Source organism: Schistocerca piceifrons, chromosome 2 (genome assembly GCF_021461385.2).
Source record: "Schistocerca piceifrons isolate TAMUIC-IGC-003096 chromosome 2, iqSchPice1.1, whole genome shotgun sequence".
Classification (NCBI taxonomy): domain Eukaryota; kingdom Metazoa; phylum Arthropoda; class Insecta; order Orthoptera; family Acrididae; genus Schistocerca; species Schistocerca piceifrons.
Window position 1 is genome coordinate 867,514,045 of NC_060139.1, and position 23,931 is coordinate 867,537,975.

The 23,931-nt window shown below is 42.1% G+C and overlaps 1 protein-coding gene across 2 annotated transcripts in view; it reads right to left on the reverse strand.

Moving 5' to 3' along the window:
- Positions 1-20,873: 20,873 nt before the first annotated feature.
- LOC124776232 (chromosome transmission fidelity protein 18 homolog) overlaps positions 20,874-23,931 on the reverse strand; it is a 490,396-nt gene continuing 487,338 nt past the window's right edge. For both annotated transcript variants that reach the window (XM_047251092.1, XM_047251091.1), the window contains exon 20: positions 20,874-21,121. In XM_047251092.1, coding sequence (XP_047107048.1) covers positions 21,018-21,121 — 104 coding nt within the window. In that variant the 3' untranslated portion in view covers positions 20,874-21,017. The remainder of the gene's footprint in view (positions 21,122-23,931) is intronic.

Sequence of the window (23,931 nt, forward strand, 5' to 3'; positions counted from 1 at the left end):
GCACAGATGAAGATTTTAAGCACTTCAACTATTCTAAAACTGTCTCAAATCTTTAATTTTTTGAATAGCTTGCCGACAGCTAAATTGTTGCAGATGTAATTGTTATGCAAGCGAATAGCAGACGAAAGAAAATCAAGGCAGTGTGTGATGTTACATAACAGACGACTTCCATCAACCGGGACTTTAATTTATTTATATACAAGTGGCAAGGGCCTTATCGACCATACGCCTGCTGGACAAGCCTCTTCCATTTCCGTCTGTTGAGTGCACTGTTTGTCCATTCAGTGTTCGTGTTCATTCTAGTTGTGTCCTCCCGGATGTTATCTCTCCACCTACTTCTCGGTCTTCCCCTTCCTCTCGTTCCATCTATTGCCCTTCCGAATGCTATTTTAGGTAGTCTGTATTCTACCGTTCTTGCTATATGGCCTGCTCAGTTCAACCTTCTCTTCTTTAGCGCATCCGTGATGTTACAGTGTTTGTACAGCTCTCTTAATTCTTCATTTTTTCTTACCCTCCATTCCATGTTATCTTCATCATATACTGGACCAAAACTTTTTCTTACTATTTTTCTTTCAAATGTTAACAGTTTTTCTTCATCTTTCTTTCTAAATATTAATACTTCACTTTCGTATAATGTTACTGGTAGATTGATAAAAGCGGATTTTGAAGTTAGTACTAAATAATCTTTTCTGTAAGATTTTGTTCACTGTTGCTAGACGGGCATCTACTTTTATATCCATTCCATTATTGTTACTAAACAGACTCCCTAATTACTTGAAGCGGTCAACTGTTTTAAAAGTGAATCCATTTACAGCCAAAGGTGCATTTCTTTGGTTTTTCTTACTTATGACCAGATATTCTGTCTTTTCCTGATTATCATGTAATCCTGCTTTCTCAGCAATTTTGTAATTGTTTTGCATCATTTTGATTAATTATGTTTCGGAAGTACTTGTCAATGCTACGTCATCTGCGTAGGCAAGTCTAATAATGTTTATCTCCTACATTTGGATTTCTTGTGGATTAGACTTACTATATTCTCTACCGATCTTCTCTATAACGAGTTTGAATAAAATAGGTGAAATGGCATCTCCTTGTCTCAGTCCAGTGAACACCTTAAAATGTTCTGTTTCTCCTACAGGTGTCTTGATACGACATAAAGTTTCATCTGTACAGATTTTAATTAATCTGATTAGCTTTGATGGTATTTCAAATTCCCTCATTATATTTAAAGTGTCTGTCGATGTATGCAGTCTTAGGCCTTATTGAAATCTACAAATAGTGTGTGTACATCTACATTGAATTCCCACGCCATTTCAGTTATCTGTCTCAAAGTGAAAAGGTGAGCTAATGTGGATCTATTTCTGCGGAATTTATTGACTTTAAATATTTTATAACAATTCCTGTAGCACAGTTCCCATGATAACTTTTGAGTAATGGGTATTTTACTAAGAATGAAACAGTTCCTTGTTTATTCGCTGCAGCCGTCACAAAAATGCGAAGTGTCTATTGGATGAGGCAAACCTTTTTCCTTACACCAGGCATGCATGATAAAAGAAATATTAATGCATTCAGGCACTTTACAGTAACTACTAGTTTTACTTAGGAAGAACTGTAATGGAGAAAGAACTGGACGTGGCCCATGTTCTGCATGTTGTGATGCGGTCCAGGCATATTTGATCAAATTCGTAAAATGTAGTGCGCAAAACTTAAATGCAGAAATGACTGAACAAAACTGTTCCGTTGTTTATGTTGTTGTGGTCTTCAGTCCTGAGACTGGTTTGATGCAGCTCTCCATGCTACTCTCATTTAATCATACAGTAATAAATAAGAGCTGTCGGATATTATACTGTCCGCCAATTTTCTGAAAAATTCGTTACACAGTTGAAATTTTGTTTTATCGAGAGGCTGAATCACACTATTAGTTATGGGTGAAAACCGAATTATATTAATCGCTTTCGTCGTCCTCCTAAAGAAAGAGCTGTCATGTCCGGCCGGCTCGCTTTATTAATTATGATCACGTTGTGTCGTGTTATCTGCTTACCAATGAGCCGTCACTCAAGGATGTTTGCCCGCTGTGTGTTGTGCGTGCGCTATTATAGATACGACAGGGGTGTACATTTCTCCATGTGCCTGGTGAACTAAAAAATTGGAATTCTTCAAAACTTTTTTAAAAAATACTTTCAGTGTGTCTTAGCAGGCAAATTTCTGAAATTGTGTTTCTTTCGGTGTATTCTTCCTGCCTAAAAAATTTCATGGCAGGTTTCGACACATCATATTCGACCATTCCCTTGGCAAATGCTTAGATTCTCTTCTCTTCTGCTTTTCCCAGTGTTGATCACGAATGCCCTCCTTGTCTGTGCTAGTCCGATTTTTTTGTCCTCCTTGCTTCGTCCATCATGGGTAATTTTGCTACCAAGTTAGCAGAAGTGATCCCTGATTTTGATATTAAGTTTTTCGCTATTTTCATTTCTGCTATATCTCGTTACCTTCCTCTTTTTCCCGTTTACTCTCAATTCACATTCTGTACTCATCAGATTGTTCATTCCATCCAACAGATCCTATAATCCTTTTTCATATTCACTGAGGATAACAATGTCATCAGCGAATCTTATCACTGGAAGATTTTCTTTCGTCGTGAATTCTAATTCCTTTCTTGTTGAACATTTCTTTTATTTCCGTCATTGCTTCCTCGATATAAAGACTGAACAACGGGGATGAAAGACGGCATTCCTGTCTTACACTATCTTTAATCCGAGCACTTCGTTCTTGATCATCCAATGTTATTGGTCTCTATTGGTTACTGTACATACTCTACATTACCCTCCTTTCCTATTGCTTACCCCAATTTTTCTCAGAATTTCGAACATCTTGCATCATTTTACGTTGTCGAATGCTTTTTTTAGATCGACAAATGCTATGGTAAATTTTATAGCGCTTGAATATGAGTGTTTTCCTGCGTAAGTTAATATAAAATTGAGGTAATAACAAAAGAAATATTTTCTTAGTATAATGCTCTGTATTTGTCAGCTTCTTAGGTTACTGAGGGATGAGGACTGCGTGCCACAACTGCAGACAATATAACATGAGACAGACGAAGTCATTAAATTTGGTAAGTTGACTGTACATACAGATCTCACAACAATGAAACAGATACATAAAAAAAATAAAGTTGACTTTACTGTTGAAATTACGGAGTTTTCTCACATAAAAATGTTTAAGAGAGAGAAAACATTTAAATTCATTTGAAAGTATGCTAATATTCTGTGGCATATGATTAATGGTTTGTATTAGTTCCAGAAACGTAATTAGTTTACCATTCTTACCAGTACAAAAGAGGTCAAATTCACGTCACATGGGTAGTTTTTCAATACAAGATGTTAGCCACATGTTGAACCTGGCTTTTGTAGTCTTCCGTTTCTTTCTTGTTCAGGCAGTCTGACAGTCACAACTCTGCTTGTTTGACCTTCGTGTATAAGAGTCGACTGTCTTTACTGTTGAGTAACTTCCGGGGTAAGTTTAGCTATAGACAAATGCAGGTCAGCATTTATTAGATTTTAACATTTTGGAAGATTGAAATTTTGCCAACATATGGGGTAGAGCACGTGTTCATCGGGACACAAGAAGAGTACAATATGTATTTTTTTGTGTAGAATTTTTATCATTCAAGTCAGAGCTGCAGCTCTAGGTGACGTGACTGATCGCCTGCAGCTATGTTTAAAAGACCGGTTCAGTTAAAGGAAGTGAAACGAAGCGATGTACAGTGGAGTGGGAAGTTGCATATTTGAGATGATGGGTGCTGGTAGTTTACAGAGAGTAAGGTTTTATTAATTGTTGGTTTTATGAATATCATTTATGACTGTGCGTCTCTGCTTGTATCTTAATTTAGTTACTAGGAATTTATGAAAGAGCCTCCAGCTCCATTTTAAAATTAGTTAAGTTTGGTTTTTGATTGTTAAAGACTATTTACAGATCTTCTGGATAAGAATTTCCGCATAAAGATCGATACAGTCCAAAATTAAATGTTCAGTGTGGTATGTGACTCATGTGCAGTGCTTGTGAAATGGTGCACCTTGGCGTTTATCATCATATTCAAGCATACAACAATGTAAAATTCAGCTACTATTTACACTGAAGGGTCAAAGAAACTGGATAGGCGGTCGGAAACACCTATATAACACAAGTGTCTCTCGCAGTTGTTAGATCGGTTACTGCTGCTGCAATGGGAGGTTATCAAGGTTTTAGTGAGTTTGAACGTGGTGTTATAGTCAGCGCACGAGCGATGGGACACAGTATCTCCAAGGCAGCGATGAAGTGGGCATTTTCCCGTACGACCATTTCACGAGTGTACAGTGAATACCAGGAATCCGGCACAACATCAAATCTCTGGCACTGCTGCGGCTGGAAAAAGATCCTGCAAGAACGGAACCAACGATGGCTGAAGATATGCGTTCAACGTGACAGAAGTGCAACCCTTCAGCAAATTGCTGCAGATTTCAATACTGGACCATCAACAAGTGTCAGCGTGCGAATCATCCAACGAAATATCACCGGTATGGGCTTTCGGAGCCGCAGGCCCATTCGTGTACACCTGATGACTGCACGACACAGAGCTTTACGCTTCGCCTGGGCCCGTCAACAGCGCCATTGGACTGTTGACGACTGGGAACATGTTGCCTGGTTGGACGAATCTTGTTTCAAATTGTATCGAGCGGATGGACGTGTACTTGTGGAGACAACCTCATGAATTCATGGACCATGCAGATCAGCAGCGGACTATTCAAGCTGGTGGAGTCTCTGTAATTGTGTGGGGCGTGTGCAGTTGGAATGATATGGGAACCCTAATACGCCTTGATACGACTCTGACAGGTGACACGTACGCAAGCATTCTGTCTGATCATGTGCATACATTCATGTCCACTGTGCATTCCGACGGACTTGGGCAATTCCAGCAGGATAATGCGACACCCCACACGTCCAGAATTTCCACAGAGTGACTCCAGGGACAGTCTTCTGAGTTTAAACACTTCCCCTGGCCACCAAACTCCCCAAACATGAACATTATTGAGCGTATCTGGGATGCCTTGCAACGTGATATTCAGAAGAGATCTCCACCCCTTCGTACTCTTACAGATGTATGGACAGCCCTGCAGGATTCATGGTGTCAATTCCCTCCAGCACTACTTCAGACATTAGTCGAGTCCAAGCCACATCGTGTTACCGCACTTCTGCGTACTCGCGGGGACCCTACACGATATTAGGCAGGTTTCCAGTTCATTTGGCTCTTCAGTGTAAAAGTAATGGTTGTCAGAGAAACATCAGCGACGGAAATAATTGTCAAAGTGACATCACCTGCTGCTGTTCTCTCTTCAGAACTCTCCTGTCATTCTTGATTAATTGTAATATTTTGCTTGTGTTACTGAGTTTCTATTTCAAACTGCTACTAATAGTATTGTAGTTTTTGGTTTTAATACAATTTGCATCTTCCGTGAGATAAAAACTATGTGAAGAGCACTGTAAGAGCTATAAGAGCAAATATTGTTATCATTAGTACCTTCATATGTATCCACTCACTGTGTTAGTTGTTTTTCACTGTATCTATATAGACTTCTCTCTCTCTCACTGTGTGTGTGTTTACTGCTGCTTGTAGACTAGTGCAGCCCGTGAGTAGATAAATACAACTACATCTACATGGATACTCTGCAAATCACATTTAAGTGCCTGGCAGGGGTCCATCGAACGACCTTCACAATTCTCTATTATTCCAATCTCGTATAGTGCGCGGAAAGAACGAAAACCTATATCTTCCCGTACGAGCACTGATATCCCTTATTTTATCGTGGTCATCGTTTCTCTCTACGTAGGTCGGTGTCAACAAAATATTTGCGTATTCGGAGGAGAAACTCGGTGATTGAACGTTCGTGAGAAGTTTCCGTCCCAACGAAAAAGCCTTTCTTTTGATGATGTCCAGCCCAAATCCTGTATCACTTCAGTGACACTCTCCCGTATTTCGCGATAATACAAAACGTGAACTTTTTCGATGTACTCCGTCAGTCCTATCTTGTAAGGATCCCACACCGCGCAGCAGTATTCTAGAAGAGGACAGACAAGCGTAGTGTAGGCAGTCTCCTTAGTAGATCTGTTACATTTTCTAAGTGTACTGCCAACAAAACGCAGTCTTTGGTTTGCCTTCCCCACAACATTTTCTGTGTTCCTTCCAATTTAAGTTGTTCATAATTGTAATTCCTAGGTATTTAGTTGAATTTAGATTTGGCTGATTTATCGTGTACCCGACGTTTAACGAATTCCTTTTAGCACTCATGTGGATGACCTCACACTTTTCGTTATTTAGGGTCAACTACCAATTTTCACTCCATTCAGATATCTTTTGTAAATCGTTTTGCAATTTGTTTTGATCTTCTGATGACTATATTAGTCGATAAACGACAGCATCATCTGCAAACAACCTAGGACGGCTGCTCCGATTGTCTCCCGAATCGTTTATATAGATAAGGAACAGCAAAGGGCCTATAACACTACCTTGCCGAACGCCAGAAATCACTTCTGTTTCACTCGATGACTTTCCGTCAGTTACTACGAACTATGACCTCTCTGACAGGAAATCACAAACCCAGTCACATAACTAAGACGATGTTCCATAAGCACGCAATTTCACTACAAGCCGCTTGTGTGGTACAGCGTCAAAAGCCTTCTGGAAATCCACAAATACGGAATCGATCGGAAATCCCTTGTCAATAGCAGTCCACATTTCATGCGAATAAAGAGCTAGTTGTGTTTCACAAGAACGATGCTTTCTAAACCCAGGTTGACTGTGTGTCAATATACAGTTATCTTCGAGGTAATTGATAATGTTCAAACACAATATACACTACTGTCCATTAAAATTGTACACCCCGAAGGTGACGTGCTACAAACGCGAAATTTAACCGACAGGAAGATGTTGCGATATGCAAATCATTAGCTTTCCAGAGCAATCACACAAGGTTGGCGCCAGTGGCGACACCTACAACGTCCTGATATGAGAAAAGTTTCCAACCGATTTCTCATACACAAACAGCAGTTGACCGGCGTTGCCAGGTGAAACGTTGTTGTGATGCCTCGTGTAAGGAGGAGAAATGCGTACCATCACGTTTCCGACTTTGATAAAGGTCGGATTGTAGCCTATCGCGATTGCGGTTTATCGTATCGTGACACTGCTGCTCGTGTTGGTCGAGATCCAATGACTGTTAGCAGGATATGGAATCGGCGGGTTCAGGAGGGTAACGCGTAACGCGGTGCTGGATCCCAACGGCCTCGTATCACTAGCAGTTGAGATGACAGGCATCTTATCCGCATGGCTGTAACGGATCGTGCAACTACGTCTCGATCCCTGAGTCAACAGATGGGATCGTTAGCAAGACAACAACCATCTGAACGAACAGTTCGACGACGTTTGCAGCAGCATGGACTATCAGCTCGGAGACCATGTCTGTGGTTACCCTTGACGCTGCATCACAGATAGGAGCGTCTGCGATGGTGTACTCAACGACGAACCTGGGTGCACGAATGGCAAAACGTCATTTTTTCGGATGAATCCAGGTTCTGTTTACAGCATCATGATGGTCGCGTCCGTGTTTGAGGACATCGCGGTGAAGGCACATTGGAAGCGAGTATTCGTCTTCGCCATACTGGCGTATCACTCGGCGTGATGGTATGGGGTGCCATTGATTGCACGTCTCGGTCACCTCTTGTTCGCATTGATAGCACTCTGAACAGTGGACGTTACATTTCAGATGTACCCTTCATTCGATCCCTGCGAAACCCTACATTTCAGCAGAATAATGTACGAGCCCATGTTGCAGGTCCCGTACGGGCCTTTCTGGATACAGAAAATGTTCGACTGCTGCCCTGGCCAGCACATTCTCCAGATCTCTCACCAACTGAAAACGTCTGGTCAATGGTGGCCGAGAAACTGGCTCGTCACAATACGCCAGTCACTACTCTTGATAAACTGTGGTATCGTGTTGAAGCTGCTGGGCACCTGCTCCTATACACGACATCTAAGCTCTGTTTGACTCAATGCCCAGACGTATCAAGGCCGTTATTACGGCCAGAGGTGGTTGTTCTGGGTACTGATTTCTAAGGAACTATGCACCCAAATTGCGCGAAATGTAATCACATGTCAGTTCTAGTATAATATATTTGTCCAATGAATACCTGTTGATCATCTGCATTCCTTCTTGGTGTAGCAATTTTAATGACCAGTAGCGTATGTTCCAAAACCCTGCTGCATATCGGCATGTAATTAAGTGGATTACTCCTACTACCTTTCTTGAATATTGGTGTGACCTGTGAAGCTTTTCAGTCTTTGGGAACGGATCTTTTGTCGAGCGAGCGGTTGTGTCTGATTGTTAAGTATGGAATTACTGCATCAGCGTACTCTTGAAAGTAACCTAATTGGTATACAGTCTGGAGCAGAAGACTTGCTTTTATTAAGTGATTTAAGTTGCTTCACTACTCCGAGGATATTTACTTCTACGTTACTCATGTTGGCAGCTGTTCTCGAATTCTGGAATATTTACTTCGTCTTCTTTTATGAAGGCATTTTGGAAGGCTGTGTTTAGTAACACTGCTTTGGCAGCACTGTCTTCGATAGTATCATCACTGTTATCGCGCAGAGAAGGCATTGCTTGTTTCTGCAACAGTGTTCTGACCCTTTTTGTGTACCAAGGAGGATCAGCTCCGTCGTTTGTTAATTTATTTGGCATAAATCTCTCAATTGCTGCCGATACTATTTCTTTGAATTCAAGCCACATCTGGTCTACACTTATATTATTAATTTGGAAGAAGTGGATATTGTCTCCCTGGAAGGCGTCAAGTGAATTTTTACCTGCTTTTATGAATAGGTATATTTTTGTTTATTTTTGGAGGCTTTGGGGGTTACAATATTTAATCTCGCTACGACAGTCCTGTGTTCACCGAGCCCTGTACCCGTTTTGATGCTCGTTATTAACTCGGGATTATTTCTTGCTAAGAGGTCAATTGTGTTTTCACAACCGTTTACTATTCGCGTGGGCTCATGAACAAACTGCTCGAAATAATTTTCAGAGAATACGTTTAGCACAATTTCGGATGATGTTTTATGCGCACCTCCGGAATTAAACATGTATTTTCGCCAACATATCGAGGGTAAATTAAAGTCACCACCAACTACAATCGTAGTTTGAAAGCAAACTCAAGTTTTCTTTGAACTTCTCAGCAGCTTATCATCTGAATTGGGAGGTCGGTAAAAGGATCCAATTATTATTTTATTCCGGTTGCCAACAATGACCTCTGCCCATACTAACTCACAAGAACTATCTACTTCAATTTCGCGACAAGATAAACTACTTCTGACAGCAACAAACACACCACCGCCAACCGTGTTTAGCCTACTCTTTCGGAACACCGTTAGGTTCTGCGCAAAAATTTCGGTTGAGCTAATATCCGGCTTTAGCCAGCTTTCGGTGCCTATAACGATTTGAGCATCACTGCTTTCTATTAGCGCTTCGAGCTCTGGTGCTTTCCCAACAGCTACGACAATGTACAACTGTTATACCGATGGTTCCTGTATCTACGTTCTTCCTGTGTTCAGCCTGCACCCTTTGTGACTGAAGCCCTCCTTGTGTTTTCTCGACACACTCTAACCTAAAAAACCGCCCAGTCCACGCCACACAGCCTATGCTACCCGTGTAGCCGCCTGCTGCGTGTAAGTGGACACCTGACCTGTTCAGCGGAACCCGAAACCCAACCACCCTTTGGCGGAAGTCTAGGAATCTGTAGCCTACACGGTCGCAGAACCGTCTGAGCCTCTTATTCAGACCCTCCACTCGGCTCTGTACCAGAGGTCCGCAGTCGGTCCAGTCGACTATGCTGCAAATGGTCAGCTCTGCTTTCATCTTGCAAGCAAGACTGGCAGCCTTTACCACTTCTTTTAGCCGCTTGAAGCCAGAGAGAATCTCTTCTTATCCAAAGTGATACACATCATTGGTACCGACGTGAGCAACCACCTGCAGATTGGCTTCATCCTGTGCTCTTCATGACATCCGGGAGGACCTGTTCCACATCTGGAATGACTCCACCCGGTATGCAAACGGAGTGCACATTGGTTTTCTTTCCCTTCTTGGCAGCCATGTCCCTAAGGGGCCCTATAACGCGCCTAACGTTGGAGCTCCCAATTAGAGTAAGTTTCTTTCAGTACAAGTCAAAAAATGGTTCAAATAACTACTTAAACCTGACTAACCTAAGGACATCACACACATCCATGCCCGAGGCAGGATTCGAACCTGCGACCGTAGCGGTGGCATGATTCCAGACTGAAGCGCCTAGAACCGCTCGGCCACTCCGGCTGGCCAGTACAAGTCAGTCTCGGAAGGTCTTTTATTTCAATTTTTCTACTTGGTAGACTAACAGTGCAAAAATATTTTTCTTCGCTGCTCAGTGTTAATCTCCCAAGTAGCAAAATTCAGATGTAAACGCTTCTGAGAAGGGGTTGTACTGGCAGAAACTACCGAACACTTAAAGCAGTGAAATGATAATTAAATCGAGACCCTACGCTGTCGGCAGGCGTTGATATACATCAAAGGGGACAGTTGAAAATGTGTGCCCCAACCAGGACTCGAACCTGGGATCTCCTGCTTACATGTCAGACGCTCTACCCATCTGAGCCACCGAGGGCACAGAGGATACTGCGACTGCAGGGACTTGCCTTTTGCACGCTCCCCATGAGACACATTCCCAACTTAATGACCACACACTATATTCGTGGTGCCCCTGCCCATTACGCTCATACTTAAAACAGTATTCTTCAAGCAGGTAACATTTGTATTTCTGTAACTACACCTCCCATAAAATGTTCGTGCTTTTAATAAGAACCGATATATAGTTTACTGGTAATTTATAGTTTGGTTTTTTGTGAGTGAAGTTTCTATTGTTCCATTGTATTTGTGGAAAGAAATTGTAAAATGTGGTCATGAGTGAGGAGTGCACGAACTGTCATAGCATAGTGAGTGGTGGGGTATGTTTTGAACTGTACAGCAGGTGTTTTCATCGGGGTGAATGTGGGGGGGAATCTAATGGAGAAATCTAGCGAGGCCCCCTCCTGGAGCTGCAGAACATGTAGTAGGAACACATCAATAGTGGAGCAGGAAGTGAGAATAGGTGCCCTTCACGCTACCAAAGGTAATATTTCATTCAAAATAGCCGACATATCAAAATGCTGAAAAGACCAAATATTGGATTTTTGTGCTGGGCAGACTGCATTTTCAAGGCATTATAGGCTTCTTGATACTACCAGGCTCTTAAGAAATACATAACATTGATTTTGTTTATGAATATCAGTACAGACTTTTTGACTGATTTCCAGAGAAAATAACATTAAAGGATTTACGTGTGTCTTACAAACAGATAGAGACAGGGTACTTTCCAACCAAAATTCAGAAAAACACTGTTACAATCATAGACATCTTCATAGATTGTTCTCAACTCTAGTTGATGGCCACACCATGGGAAAACTTACTAATGGACTGTCAGACCATGACACACAGGTAGTAGTACTGAAAGGAACAAGACAAATTCATATCCCAAAAATTTACAATATCAAAGACCTCAACGACAAATATAATACGTTATTTGAACCTTTATCACTTTAATAGCTTAACTGACGATAAGAAGGTATAGGAAGATAGGAGACCTGTTAGGACATCAGGGAATAACTTCCATGGTAGCTAGGGAGCTGCAGAGGGCAAAACTGCAGGTGAAGACAGAGACAGGAATACATCCAGCAAAAGTTGAGAGTGCAGGTTGCAAGTGGTACTCTGAGATGAAGTGGCTGGCACGTTAAAGTATTTCACGGTGGGGCATGTCAAACCAGTCAGAAGACTGATGAAGCAAAAAAAGGCTCTTTCGCATTTAAAAAAGTGCAGTTACTTATGCAGTACTAATAAATATCAAATTTGAATGGCATTGGAATATTGTGTAGGAGGGAATGGGAGCAAGATGGTAGTATGAAGGACATACACAGCCCAGTAACAGAATTTTATTACAGTCAATACTGCAAAGTGCTGAGAAATGTTACCAGACTGGCTGAAACAATGCATTACACTAAGAGGATAGGAAACTCTCACATCAAAATTAAAACCATATGGTCAATTGTGAAAGAGGTATCAGGACACAATGGGGGCGCTTAATGTACTACATATCTTTTGTGTGAGAGTAAAACTGTTAGTGACCCACCAGAGTCACACAAAATATTTAATAACAATGTCTTGTCAAGTCAGAACGTTAAATCAAAATTTTATTGGTACATATAAATATGTAAAACTCCTGAAAGCTGGGATTCCAAGACAACTACATCACACGCAGCTACAGGAAGTGAGCAGACAAGAAACTGGTTGAATTGTTACATCATTACAGAGTAAATACCCACATGGGTATGGCGAAATTTCAAGTAGGATTATGGAAATCCACGCATCATACATTAGTTCTGCTCTTAATCACCAGTGCAATTTGTGATTACATGTGGTCAGTTTCTGACAGAATGAAATACTGGCAAGTTAAATCACCTTATAAAAAGGGTGAAAAAGATATTGCCAGATCTGCATACGCACAATTTCTGTCAGATCCTGTTTGGCTTCAGGAATGGAGCATCCACAGAAAATGGTATTATTCTTGCGCGTCTGAGACATTTAGTAGGGCTAAATGATAGATTGAAAAGAGTGATTTAACATAAGCATTTTATTGTGTGGACCATACAATAATTTCACATAATTTGGAACACTATGGCACTAGGTAGAAAGCTCAATAATGATTTAATTCATATCTGGAAAGTAGGAAGCAGAAGGCTGCCCCAGTGTCAACATAAGTGGAAGAGGTTTGAATATAACTGGGGTCGTATCAAGTAGGGAGTGTGTACTGGTCCGTGACTGGCAGTACCCAAGGTCGATTGACGACGACAAGGGATCGTACTGTACCAACGTCTCTATGCCGTTACTGCAGAGTGTCTTGTTGCGCAGAGTACTTAGGCCACCAGTCGACCACCATACCTTTAATTAAGTACAGTTTCTTATTTTTAAATAGATGTTAAGACTGCAGAACGCTATCTAATTGCAGAAGATTCCAGTTGGAGAGGAGCCTCTGATGACGGCAAGAATCTAGTCCGCGCCGCAATCACACCGGCAATGAAGTAATCTGACACGAAATCAGCCTTAGTACAATTAATATTGCAGCCACCTCAACCGCTGACCATGCAAACAGCCTGTCTGCCAAATAAGGAGAACAACACCCTGCCTAGACACGACGCCGAAATCGTACCAAGCCACGATAGAACTACGAATAATCACTTAACAATATTCACACACCAATGATTACTGAAGTTAAGCAGTAGTGAATAAATGGGCCTATTTAATGAACCACTCTCGTTGTCTACGATACTGATCTCGTCGGAGCAACAAATTACTTTAATTTCAGTAACTGATTATCTTGCGTGATGATAAATGCGACATCCAACTAGCAATTGTTATCTTTCACAACGAGCTCACAACGCAGTACGTACTCTCTAACAAACTCGGAACTATATTATTACTTGTACTAAAATACCAATCTGTCGACCGTCTTGTAATGATTAGTCTGTCTATGGACACTTCCATCACTATTGTTAGGAATTAAAACATCTTTACTTCTCCCTTAAATATTTTTCAAATTCGACGCAGTGATAATATGTAAGTGATGAAACTTCGCATGCGCCACAGAATAACGAATCTTTGTTAGTAGCAAAATCTTTAGCTTTTCCGTAAATAATTCAATTACTTCAATTAAACTTATTCATCATTTAGAAAACTTTTTCTCTTAATTGAAACCTTTTCTTTAATATTGAGAAGATCTGCTTTCAGTAGCTTATTAATAATTTCATTCTTTTACCAAACAAATTTAAAAAACACCACATTATACGTGATATCGACTCCACTGTATCAATATCTCTGAATTACACTCTTTTATACTTCCGAAAACGATATAGATATATTCACACTAGATACCAATTAAATAGACTGGGAAGTTTCCTTTAACCCCAATAAAATTGGATTTATTTTCCTTCTAGGTATCTCAATACACGTTGGTTATCACCAGTGGACGAGTGCCACCAAATATATTATCAGTCCCCACAATACGGAAACAAGTCATAAAAAATCAAACAAAAATCCTAAATGTCACCGCCACTTTTCAACTAACCTGAAGTTACAATTTAAAAGCAAATCTTGACCTCTTCAGGCGTTGACCACACGCGACCCGCTAAGTTCCCTAACATTTAAATCGGCCACTCGTCACCTTGACGAATCAAGTTTTGGTTTAGCTACGTGTAGCTCGTTAAATGGTTCCTTCAATTTATTATCGCTTGTCTACTCAGTGATTCGAGCACACCATCACCGTATAGTGAAACAGTTCGTCGTTCTATGAGCCAATTCGCTGTCTGCTGCAAGCTAGTGGTCTTGAAAATACAACTACCAACACGTGTTCGAGGCTTCCCTTCTCTATACACACACGCACAATACCCAAACCACCTCCATAAAAACGACAAGCAACCCAATTACCTCTGGGCGCGTCGCGACCATTCAACATACAATGCAGACGGGATATCGGTCACACCGATTCCGCAAAACTCAGCTCCTAACAAATCAATCTCTCAATTAAATCAGGCTCACGCGGGACTCACCCCAGCAAATTTTACGAACGAAACTGTTCCCACAACTATAATCGACAAAATTCCGTGCCCTCTCCCAAGACTTAAGTGTCAACTGAGTAGCCTCACTACACCACGCAGTGAAACGCTATAAGATCAGACCTGATATACACCACTACCACCACTTTGGTCGGTGAGAGGTCTATCCGGGAACTAACTAACCCTTTTCGTTGTACAATAGGAACTATTTTAAAACGAACAAACACGCAACGCCACGCCAACTATTAACAATTAATGTAATAATCATCGATGCTGTCGATTCTTCGCAATAGCGGCCGACTGCTGCGCGGCGCTCAGGCGGCATATCTGGACGCAGCGAGGGCGATATGGTACATCGCTGCAGTCACGCATGCTCGCCACCTGCTGTTCCGTAGACGCTCTCATATCATCTAGAGCACAATTTGATTTTGGTTTTACCACATCATACACGTATATTATCGTGACCACCAGGTGTCATCACTGATTTATCACGCAGGACGCTCAGCACCAGTAAGGGCGAACGTACCCCGTGCGTTTTGACACAGCACAAGTGCCACAGACTTCTACTCTGTCTGTTGGTTTTCTTGGTGTACATGAATGATGTGACACTAGCCATGACAGATGGCACAAAAATGATTCTTTTTGCAGATGTCATAAGTGTTATTGTGAGATACATGGACCGTAATATGAATGATACGAATGCATAGTTTTGTGATGATATATACTGATAAAATTCTCTCCAGCTTCCAGCCACATCAAGTAGTTTAAACTCCACAAGCTTTAGGTGGAGTGCTCCTTGGCCATTGTCAAGTGGTGAATGTAAAATGATTGCTGCTGCTGTCAGCATTTGACCATGGCCAAGAAGCACTCAGCTGCAAGCTTGTGTATTTTAAACAGCTTGGCATGGTTGGAAGCCAGGGAGAATTTTATCATAATATAAATGATGTAGTTGATAGGTTAGACAGTACCATCAACATGTGGCTATCAGGGACCTGATTAATACTTAACTGTAACAAGCATTCAGTTTCTGACAAGGAACTCTTATAAAAGTAAAATTTTAGTGGTAGGAGGTGATCAGACAGTCAGTGAAGTCAACTATTTAAATTCTTTGGGACTGAGGGTAGATGGAAAATCTGAATGCTGTTATCTCTGCCGTAAGAATGATCTCCACTGTCTCTGACGTTGCCCACTTTCATTCTGCTATGTTATTTCATATGGTGTTACGTTTTGGAGGGACTATGTACACTTTCCGAGAGTAATACTGACGCCTAAACAGGCTGCCAGACTGATATGTGGTGTCAGTTCACTAACTTTGTGTACACTCTTGTTCACGTGCTTCAGAATTCTAACTCTGCCATCCCTGTACATATAATTCACTACAAAATTTGTTACCGACAATACTACCTCATTTACAAGAAACTGGATCATTCATTCAGTGAATACTAGACACAAAAAAGGTATGCACCCTGATAAAACTTCCTTAAGTAATGCACTATTCAGCAGGTTTCATTTTCAATATGCTTCCAGCAGAACTAAAAAACATTGAGTAATAAACCCCAAGTATTCAGTTCCAAGTCAGAAGCTTTCCTTGTGACACACTCCTACTCTGCACAAGAGTTCCTGGCAGTAGTTCTTACCTTTCCTCTGTAATTTGCCATTTATTCATGTACTCCCAGTTCCATTGTGCTTTATTAATTCTTGTTAACAAAATTTTCTAATCATCATTCTGTAAACGAAGTATTGGCTCGTCCTGTGATCAAGAGCTGTTGCTTGTATCGTCCTCAGAACAAGATAAATAAATTACTATGCGTGAACTTTCATGTAGATGGAATGGGCTTCGAAACAGCAACGACAGAAAAACTGTTTTTAAAAAACGACATTGGCGGTCAGCAGCTTGAAACTGTTGAATGTTGTCATTTTTAGAGTTCTGTACCTTAATTGGTGTAAACAGAATCAATATAGATTCACTTTGTTGCCCGTCTGTCTTTCTGTCGCTCAGTTAAAAATCCTTTTCGTCTGGAATGGGTAGACGTACTAAGTTCAAATTTGTGTCATATACTAAGGTCTACGGTCAACTGGCGGTGTAAAAATTGAAGCTTCAATGTCAATGCACTCACAAGATACGGGTATTTATGTCGCGTATTTTCATACTTGCGTACTCACTCATGACAATATAGGGTACATCCCATTGACATAGAATCATGATAAATACACTCCTGGAAATTGAAATAAGAACACCGTGAATTCATTGACCCAGGAAGGGGAAATTTTATTGACACATTCCTGGGGTCAGATACATCACATGATCACACTGACATAACCACAGGCACATAGACACAGGCAACAGAGCATGCACAATGTCGGCACTAGTACAGTGTATATCCACCTTTCGCAGCAATGCAGGCTGCTATTCTCCCATGGAGACGATCGTAGAGATGCTGGATGTAGTCCTGTGGAACGGCTTGCCATGCCATTTCCACCTGGCGCCTCAGTTGGACCAGCGTTCGTGCTGGACGTGCAGACCGCGTGAGACGACGCTTCATCCAGTCCCAAACATGCTCAATGGGGGACAGACCCGGAGATCTTGCTGGCCAGGGTAGTTGACTTACACCTTCTAGAGCACGTTGGGTGGCACGGGATACATGCGTACGAGCATTGTCCTGTTTGAACAGCAAGTTCCCTTGCCGGTCTAGGAATGGTAGAACGATGGGTTCGATGACGGTTTGGATGTACCGTGCACTATTCAGTGTCCCCTCGACGATCACCAGTGGTGTACGGCCAGTGTAGGAGATCGCTCCCCACACCATGATGCCGGGTGTTGGCCCTGTGTGCCTCGGTCGTATGCAGTCCTGATTGTGGCGCTCACCTGCACGGCGCCAAACACGCATACGACCATCATTGGCACCAAGGCAGAAGCGACTCTCATCGCTGAAGACGACACGTCTCCATTCGTCCCTCCATTCACGCCTGTCGCGACACCACTGGAAGCGGGCTGCACGATGTTGGGGCGTGAGCGGAAGACGGCCTAACGGTGTGCGGGACCGTAGCCCAGCTTCATGGAGACGGTTGCGAATGGTCCTCGCCGATACCCCAGGAGCAACAGTGTCCCTAATTTGCTGGGAAGTGGCGGTGCGGTCCCCTACGGCACTGCGTAGGATCCTACGGTCTTGGCGTGCATCCGTGCGTCGCTGCGGTCCGGTCCCAGGTCGACGGGCACGTGCACCTTCCGCCGACCACTGGCGACAACATCGATGTACAGACTGCGATGGAGCTCCGCATGCCACGCAAACTGGCTGACACTGACGGCGGCGGTGCACAAATGCTGCGCAGCTAGCGCCATTCGACGGCCAACACCGCGGTTCCTGGTGTGTCCGCTGTGCCGTGCGTGTGATCATTGCTTGTACAGCCCTCTCGCAGTGTCCGGAGCAAGTATGGTGGGTCTGACACACCGGTGTCAATGTGTTCTTTTTTCCATTTCCAGGAGTGTAGTAAGAAGCAAGGCTTCACACTACAAGTAAATCAAATAATCCTAAAACTGTTTAGTTATAATTGAATAAGAATTTTTTTCATTCGTTATCCCACTGTCCATCTGTCTGACAGTTAAGAAAATCTTTCTCTCGGGAACAGTAGACGCGTCCAGCTGAAATTTATTTCACATACTGAGGCCTGTGGCCCCTTGGCGGTGTACAAACTTTAATCATCTAAGTCAATGTACTCCAGAGACACGGCTGCTTATGTCACGCATTTTGACACTGGCCAACTGACTCATCCAGACCCATTGGGGACATTCCGTTGATTTAGGATCATGATATTTAGCAATGAGCAAGGTTTCTCAGTACAATGAAAGTAAAAAAAATCCGAAATTTGGTGACCTGTAATTAAATCACACGAATTTTTTTTTCGTCATTTCGTAGCAGGCCTACAGGGTGGTCCAATGATAGTGACGGGGCCAAATATCTCACGAAATACGCATCAAACGAAAATACTAGAAAGAAACTCGTCTAGCTTGAAGGGGGAAACCAGATGGCGCTATGGTTGGCACGCTAGAGGCGCTGACATAGGTCAAACGGATATCAACTGCGTTTTGTTTAATAGGGACCCCCATTTTTTATTACATATTCGTGTAGTACGTAAAGAAATATGAATGTTTTAGTTGCACCACTTCTTTCGCTTTGTGATAGATGGCGCTGTAATAGTCACAAACGTATAAATACGTGGTATCACGTAACATTCCGCCAGTGCGGACGGTATTTGCTTCGTGATGCATTACCCTTGTTCAAATGGACCGTTTACCAACTGCGGAAAAGGTCGATATCCTGTTGATCTACGGCTATTGTGATCAAAATGCCCAACGGGCGTGTGCTATGTATGCTGCTCGGTATCCTGGACGACATCATCCAAGTGCCCGGACCGTTCGCCGGAGAGTTACGTTATTTAAGGGAACAGGAAGTGTTCAGCCACATGTGAAACGTCAACCACGACCTGCAACAAATGATGATGCCCAAGTAGGTGTTTTAGCTGCTGTTGGGCTAATCCGTACACCAGTAGCAGACAAATTGCGCGAGAATCGGGAATCTCAAAAACGTCGGCGTTGAGAATGCTACATCAACATCGATTGCACCCGTACCATATTTCAGTGCACCAGGAATTGCATGGCGACGACTTTGAACTTCGTGTACAGTTCTGCCACTGGGCTCGAGAGAAATTACTGGACGATGACAGACGTTTTGCACCTGTTCTATTTAGTGACGAAGCGTCATTCACCAACGGCGGTAACATAAACCGGCATAATATGCACTACTGGGTAACGGAAAATCCACGATGGCTGCGACAAGTGGAACATCAGTGATCTTGGCGGGTTAATGTATGGTGCGGCATTATGGGAGGAAGGATAATGGGCCCCCATTTTATCGATGGCAATCTAACTGGTGCAATGTATGCTGATTTCCTACGTAATGTTCTACCGATGCTACTACAAGATGTTTCACTGCATGACAGAATGACGATGTACTTCCAACATGATGGATGTCCGGCACATAGTTCGCGTGCGGCTGAAGCGGTATTGAATAGCACATTTCATGACAGGTGGATTGGTCGTCGAAGCACCATACCATGACCCGCACGTTCACCGGATCTGACGTTCCCGGATTTCTTTCTGTAGGGAAAGTTGAAGGATATTTGCTATCGTGATCCACCGACAACGTCTGACAACATGCGTCGCATTACGGAAGGCGAAATACTCGCTGTTGAGAGGAATGTCGTTACCAAATGCATTGAGGTTGACGGACATCATTTTGAGCATTTATTGCAATAATGTGGTATTTACAGGTAATCACGCTGTAACAGCATGCGTTCTCAGAAATGATAAGTTCACAAAGGTACGTGTATCACATTGGAACAACGGAAATAAAATCTTCAAACGTACCTACGTTCTGTATTTTAATTTAAAAAACCTACCTGCTACCAACTGTTCGTGTAAAATTGTGAGCCATATGTTTGTGAGTATAACAGCGTTATGTATCACAAAGCGTAAAAAGTGGTCCAACTAAAAAATTCATATTTCTTTACGTACTACAAGAATATGTAAGAAAAAATGGGGTTCCTATTTAAAAAACGCAGTTGATATCCGTTTGACCAATGGTAGCGCCATCTAGCGGGCCAACCATAGCGCCATCTGGTTTCCCCCTTCAAGCTAGACAAGTTTCGTTCTTTGTAGTATGTACATGTCCTTGCGTTAAGACTCCTTTTTCTCAGAAATGGGTAGACGTACATCTTGCCTGTATCGATATCGATCACAGGTAAGAAGCGTCAAGGTTCTCGATTTCCGAAATGGATGAGCCATCTACATATTTAATTAAGTTTGTACGGAACCCTCCGTGCGCGAGTCCTACCAGCTCTTATCCGGATTTTTACACAGTAAAATCGACTTAATCTGATTAAGTTTTTATAATATCGCCGAAGACGTGCGTAATGTGAGTTATTAGTTGACCAAGACCGTAAAACGGATCATATCGCATAGATTGAGTTGATAAAGCTATAGCAAATAATAACTTTCAATTGAGATTGAAACTTCCTAAATAACATATCAAACAAGAAACACCACAAAGAAAAAGCAAGCTAAAAATAAATATAAAAATTTTATTTTGCAATAATCAATTGACACACGTTTATTAACAGCACGTAATTAAAAACTGTATTCTGTACACGAAGGATCTCGTTAGAAATATTCTGCCTGTGCGTCAGACCCACTAGAAACTCTCTTTGCCGTCTATGCAAGGTCCTTCATCTTGATGGGCTTTCTGACAGCATTACTGAAGCCCTCCTTGAAATGGAACCATATGTCACTCTTCACAATCTCATCGATACGGCGACCTGCAATAAAAAAATGATTTAGTTCACTTTAAAAATATTGCATGTTAATTTAACACTCACATCGGGACGACACAAACAAAATGTGGATAATGAAATGAAAAAAGTATTAGGTGAAAATCACAAGTAGTTCACTATTACTATTAAAAAGAAGAATGTATTTCAAGCGCTGGAGGTTCATCTTTATGTGCTTATCACTATGCCGTCAATAGTTGTAGATTAAGATTCCCGCTGGCCCTGTTAGGCAAATACATTTCAGTTCCGTGATGAAATAACATTGACTAAAACAACAATCTGTACAAAAATTACACTGAGGTGACAAAAGTCATGGAATACCTCCTAACATCGTGCCGGACCTCCTTTTGCCAGTAGTTGTGCAGAAACTAGGCGTGGCTTGGACTCCCAACTCGTTCGAAGTCACCTGCACAAATACTGAGGCATGCTGCCTCTATAGCCGTCCATAATTGCTAAAGCGTTACCGGTGCAGGATTTTGTGCACGAAACGACCTCTCGATTATGTGTCGTAAATGTTCGATGAGATTCATGTCAGGCGATCTGGGTGGCCAAACCATTCGCTTGAATTGGCCAGAACGTTCTTCAAACCAACCGCGAAAAATTGTGGCCTGGTGACATGGCGCTTTGTCATACACAAAAATTTCATCGTTGTTTGTGAACATTCCATGTAAATACAACCCTCACCATTATGGAGCCATCACGAAGTTGCACAATACCTTTGTTGAAAATTTGGGTCCATGATTTCAAAGGGGTCTGCGCCATCAGCTCTTACCAACTGAAATCGGGCCTCGTCTGACCACGCCACGGTTCTACAGACGTCCAGGGTCCAATCGTCATGGCCATGAGCCCAGGAGAGAGACTTCAGGCAATGTCGTACTATTAGCAAACGCACTCGCGTCGGTTCTATGCTGTCAGAGCCCACTAGCGCCAGATTTCGCCGCACTGCCCTGCCGGATACGCTCGTCGTATGACCTACATTGAACTCTGCGGTTATTTCACGCGGTATTGCTTGTCTGTTAGCACTGACAACTCTACGCAAACCTCGCTGCTCTTGGTGGTTAAGTGAAGGCCGTCTGCCACTGCACTGTCTGTGGTGAGAGGTGAAATGTATTCTCGGCACACTCTTGACACTGTGGATCTCGGAATATTGAATTCCCTAACGATTTCCGAAATAGAATGTCCCATTCGTCTAGCTCCGGCTACTATTCCGCGTTCAAAGTCTCTTAATTGCCGACTCATGCCATAATCACGCCGGAAACCTTTTCAGATGAATCGCCTTATTGCAAATGAGAGCTCCGTCAGTGCAGCGTCCTTTTATACCTCGTGTTCGCGATACTACAGCCATCTGTAAATGTGAATATCACTCTTCCAAGACATTTGTCACCTCATGGTGTTTAGTGCTTACGTTATCAAATGTATGGACCTGAAGCGTGGATAAAGTTGTCAAACATATATTTTGTGCGTTACCCTGGATTACTTATGTTAACATTTCCAATGCCTGTGTACGTTACAAAAGTACAGACATCACATAGACTAACGGTATACACAGTTTTCGGTGTTTTTTTTTCCTACTGTAAAACTTGCCGACAGTTAACATGACAGCTCCCTGTAGCTTACAGTGGTGACTTGTCTGCTGTGTGTGGTAACAATAGATAGACTATTAGTTTTTTTGGAAGAAATAAGTCTGCCAAATTACTGAAGAAATCTATTTATTGATTTATTATGTTTTTGGAAAAGTTTTCATTGTGCACCGAAATATTTCAGTTGGTTGTAACAGATATAGTGTCTTCCCTCTAGTTTCTACATGAAGTGTACTTTAGGTCTACCCCGGATGATGATTTGTATGTTTCTTTTTTGGTACATGGGGTTAGCCAGTGTGCATTTTTCGCAGTGGTTGAACGTAAACCCCCAGCGTGCTCTTTGTGACGTACCTATAAAGTTCTTAATATTTTTCCAGAGTAAAACTCAGGTAATTGTTGCACTGTAATCTGTACACTCAACTTGCTACACGTTCGGGGTGTTAATGTTTGGTGTATGAGATGGGTTATAACATAAAAACGATTGTGACTGAAGGCGTTTTACCTTTCCCTTTATTTTTTTCCAGCCATGTCTCCAACAAAAACCACAATGGACAAGATTTAAAAAAGCGAGTCGACGTAGTGTAGAAATGTCCTGTGCCAGAATTCGATTAACTACCAGCACCCCGATTACAGTTCACAAACGCTGAATTCATGCGTCGGTTTACCATTTCCTCGACGATTACATCTGATTTAAAAGTGAAAAAGTGATGGTAAAGAAATGACAACACTGAATAAACGACAAATTCAACTGAGAAAAAGACTGTTGAATAGAGAACTAAAAACAGAAAAAGTCAATATCAGTAGATGAAAAAAATTTTAATTTCTTTTAGAGCGATGCCATATGGAGGAACAGCGAGACCCATTTGAATAATGCGTTGGGCTTAGTACTATCATATGAATTGCACGGCTTTTGTAATATTATTAGTTACTCGATTCGAGTTGCAAATCTCACAATTACCAACCGGTGAATACATATACACCATCTCAATTTACCGATTTGCAAAGTGTCATTTATTCGACAGATTTGGCCATGCCGCAGCCGATGGCCTCGCAGAAAAACTTGTCTCCCTATTGAATCTATGTAGCTCACTGGAGCGCTCCGACTAGAACATTATCAAGTACTGAAAAATCCCTATTTAATAATAATATCTTCACCTCTGGTCAATAATCGTGATCCACAACGAATCACTGAATGCATACTGTGAATGATACGTCCGA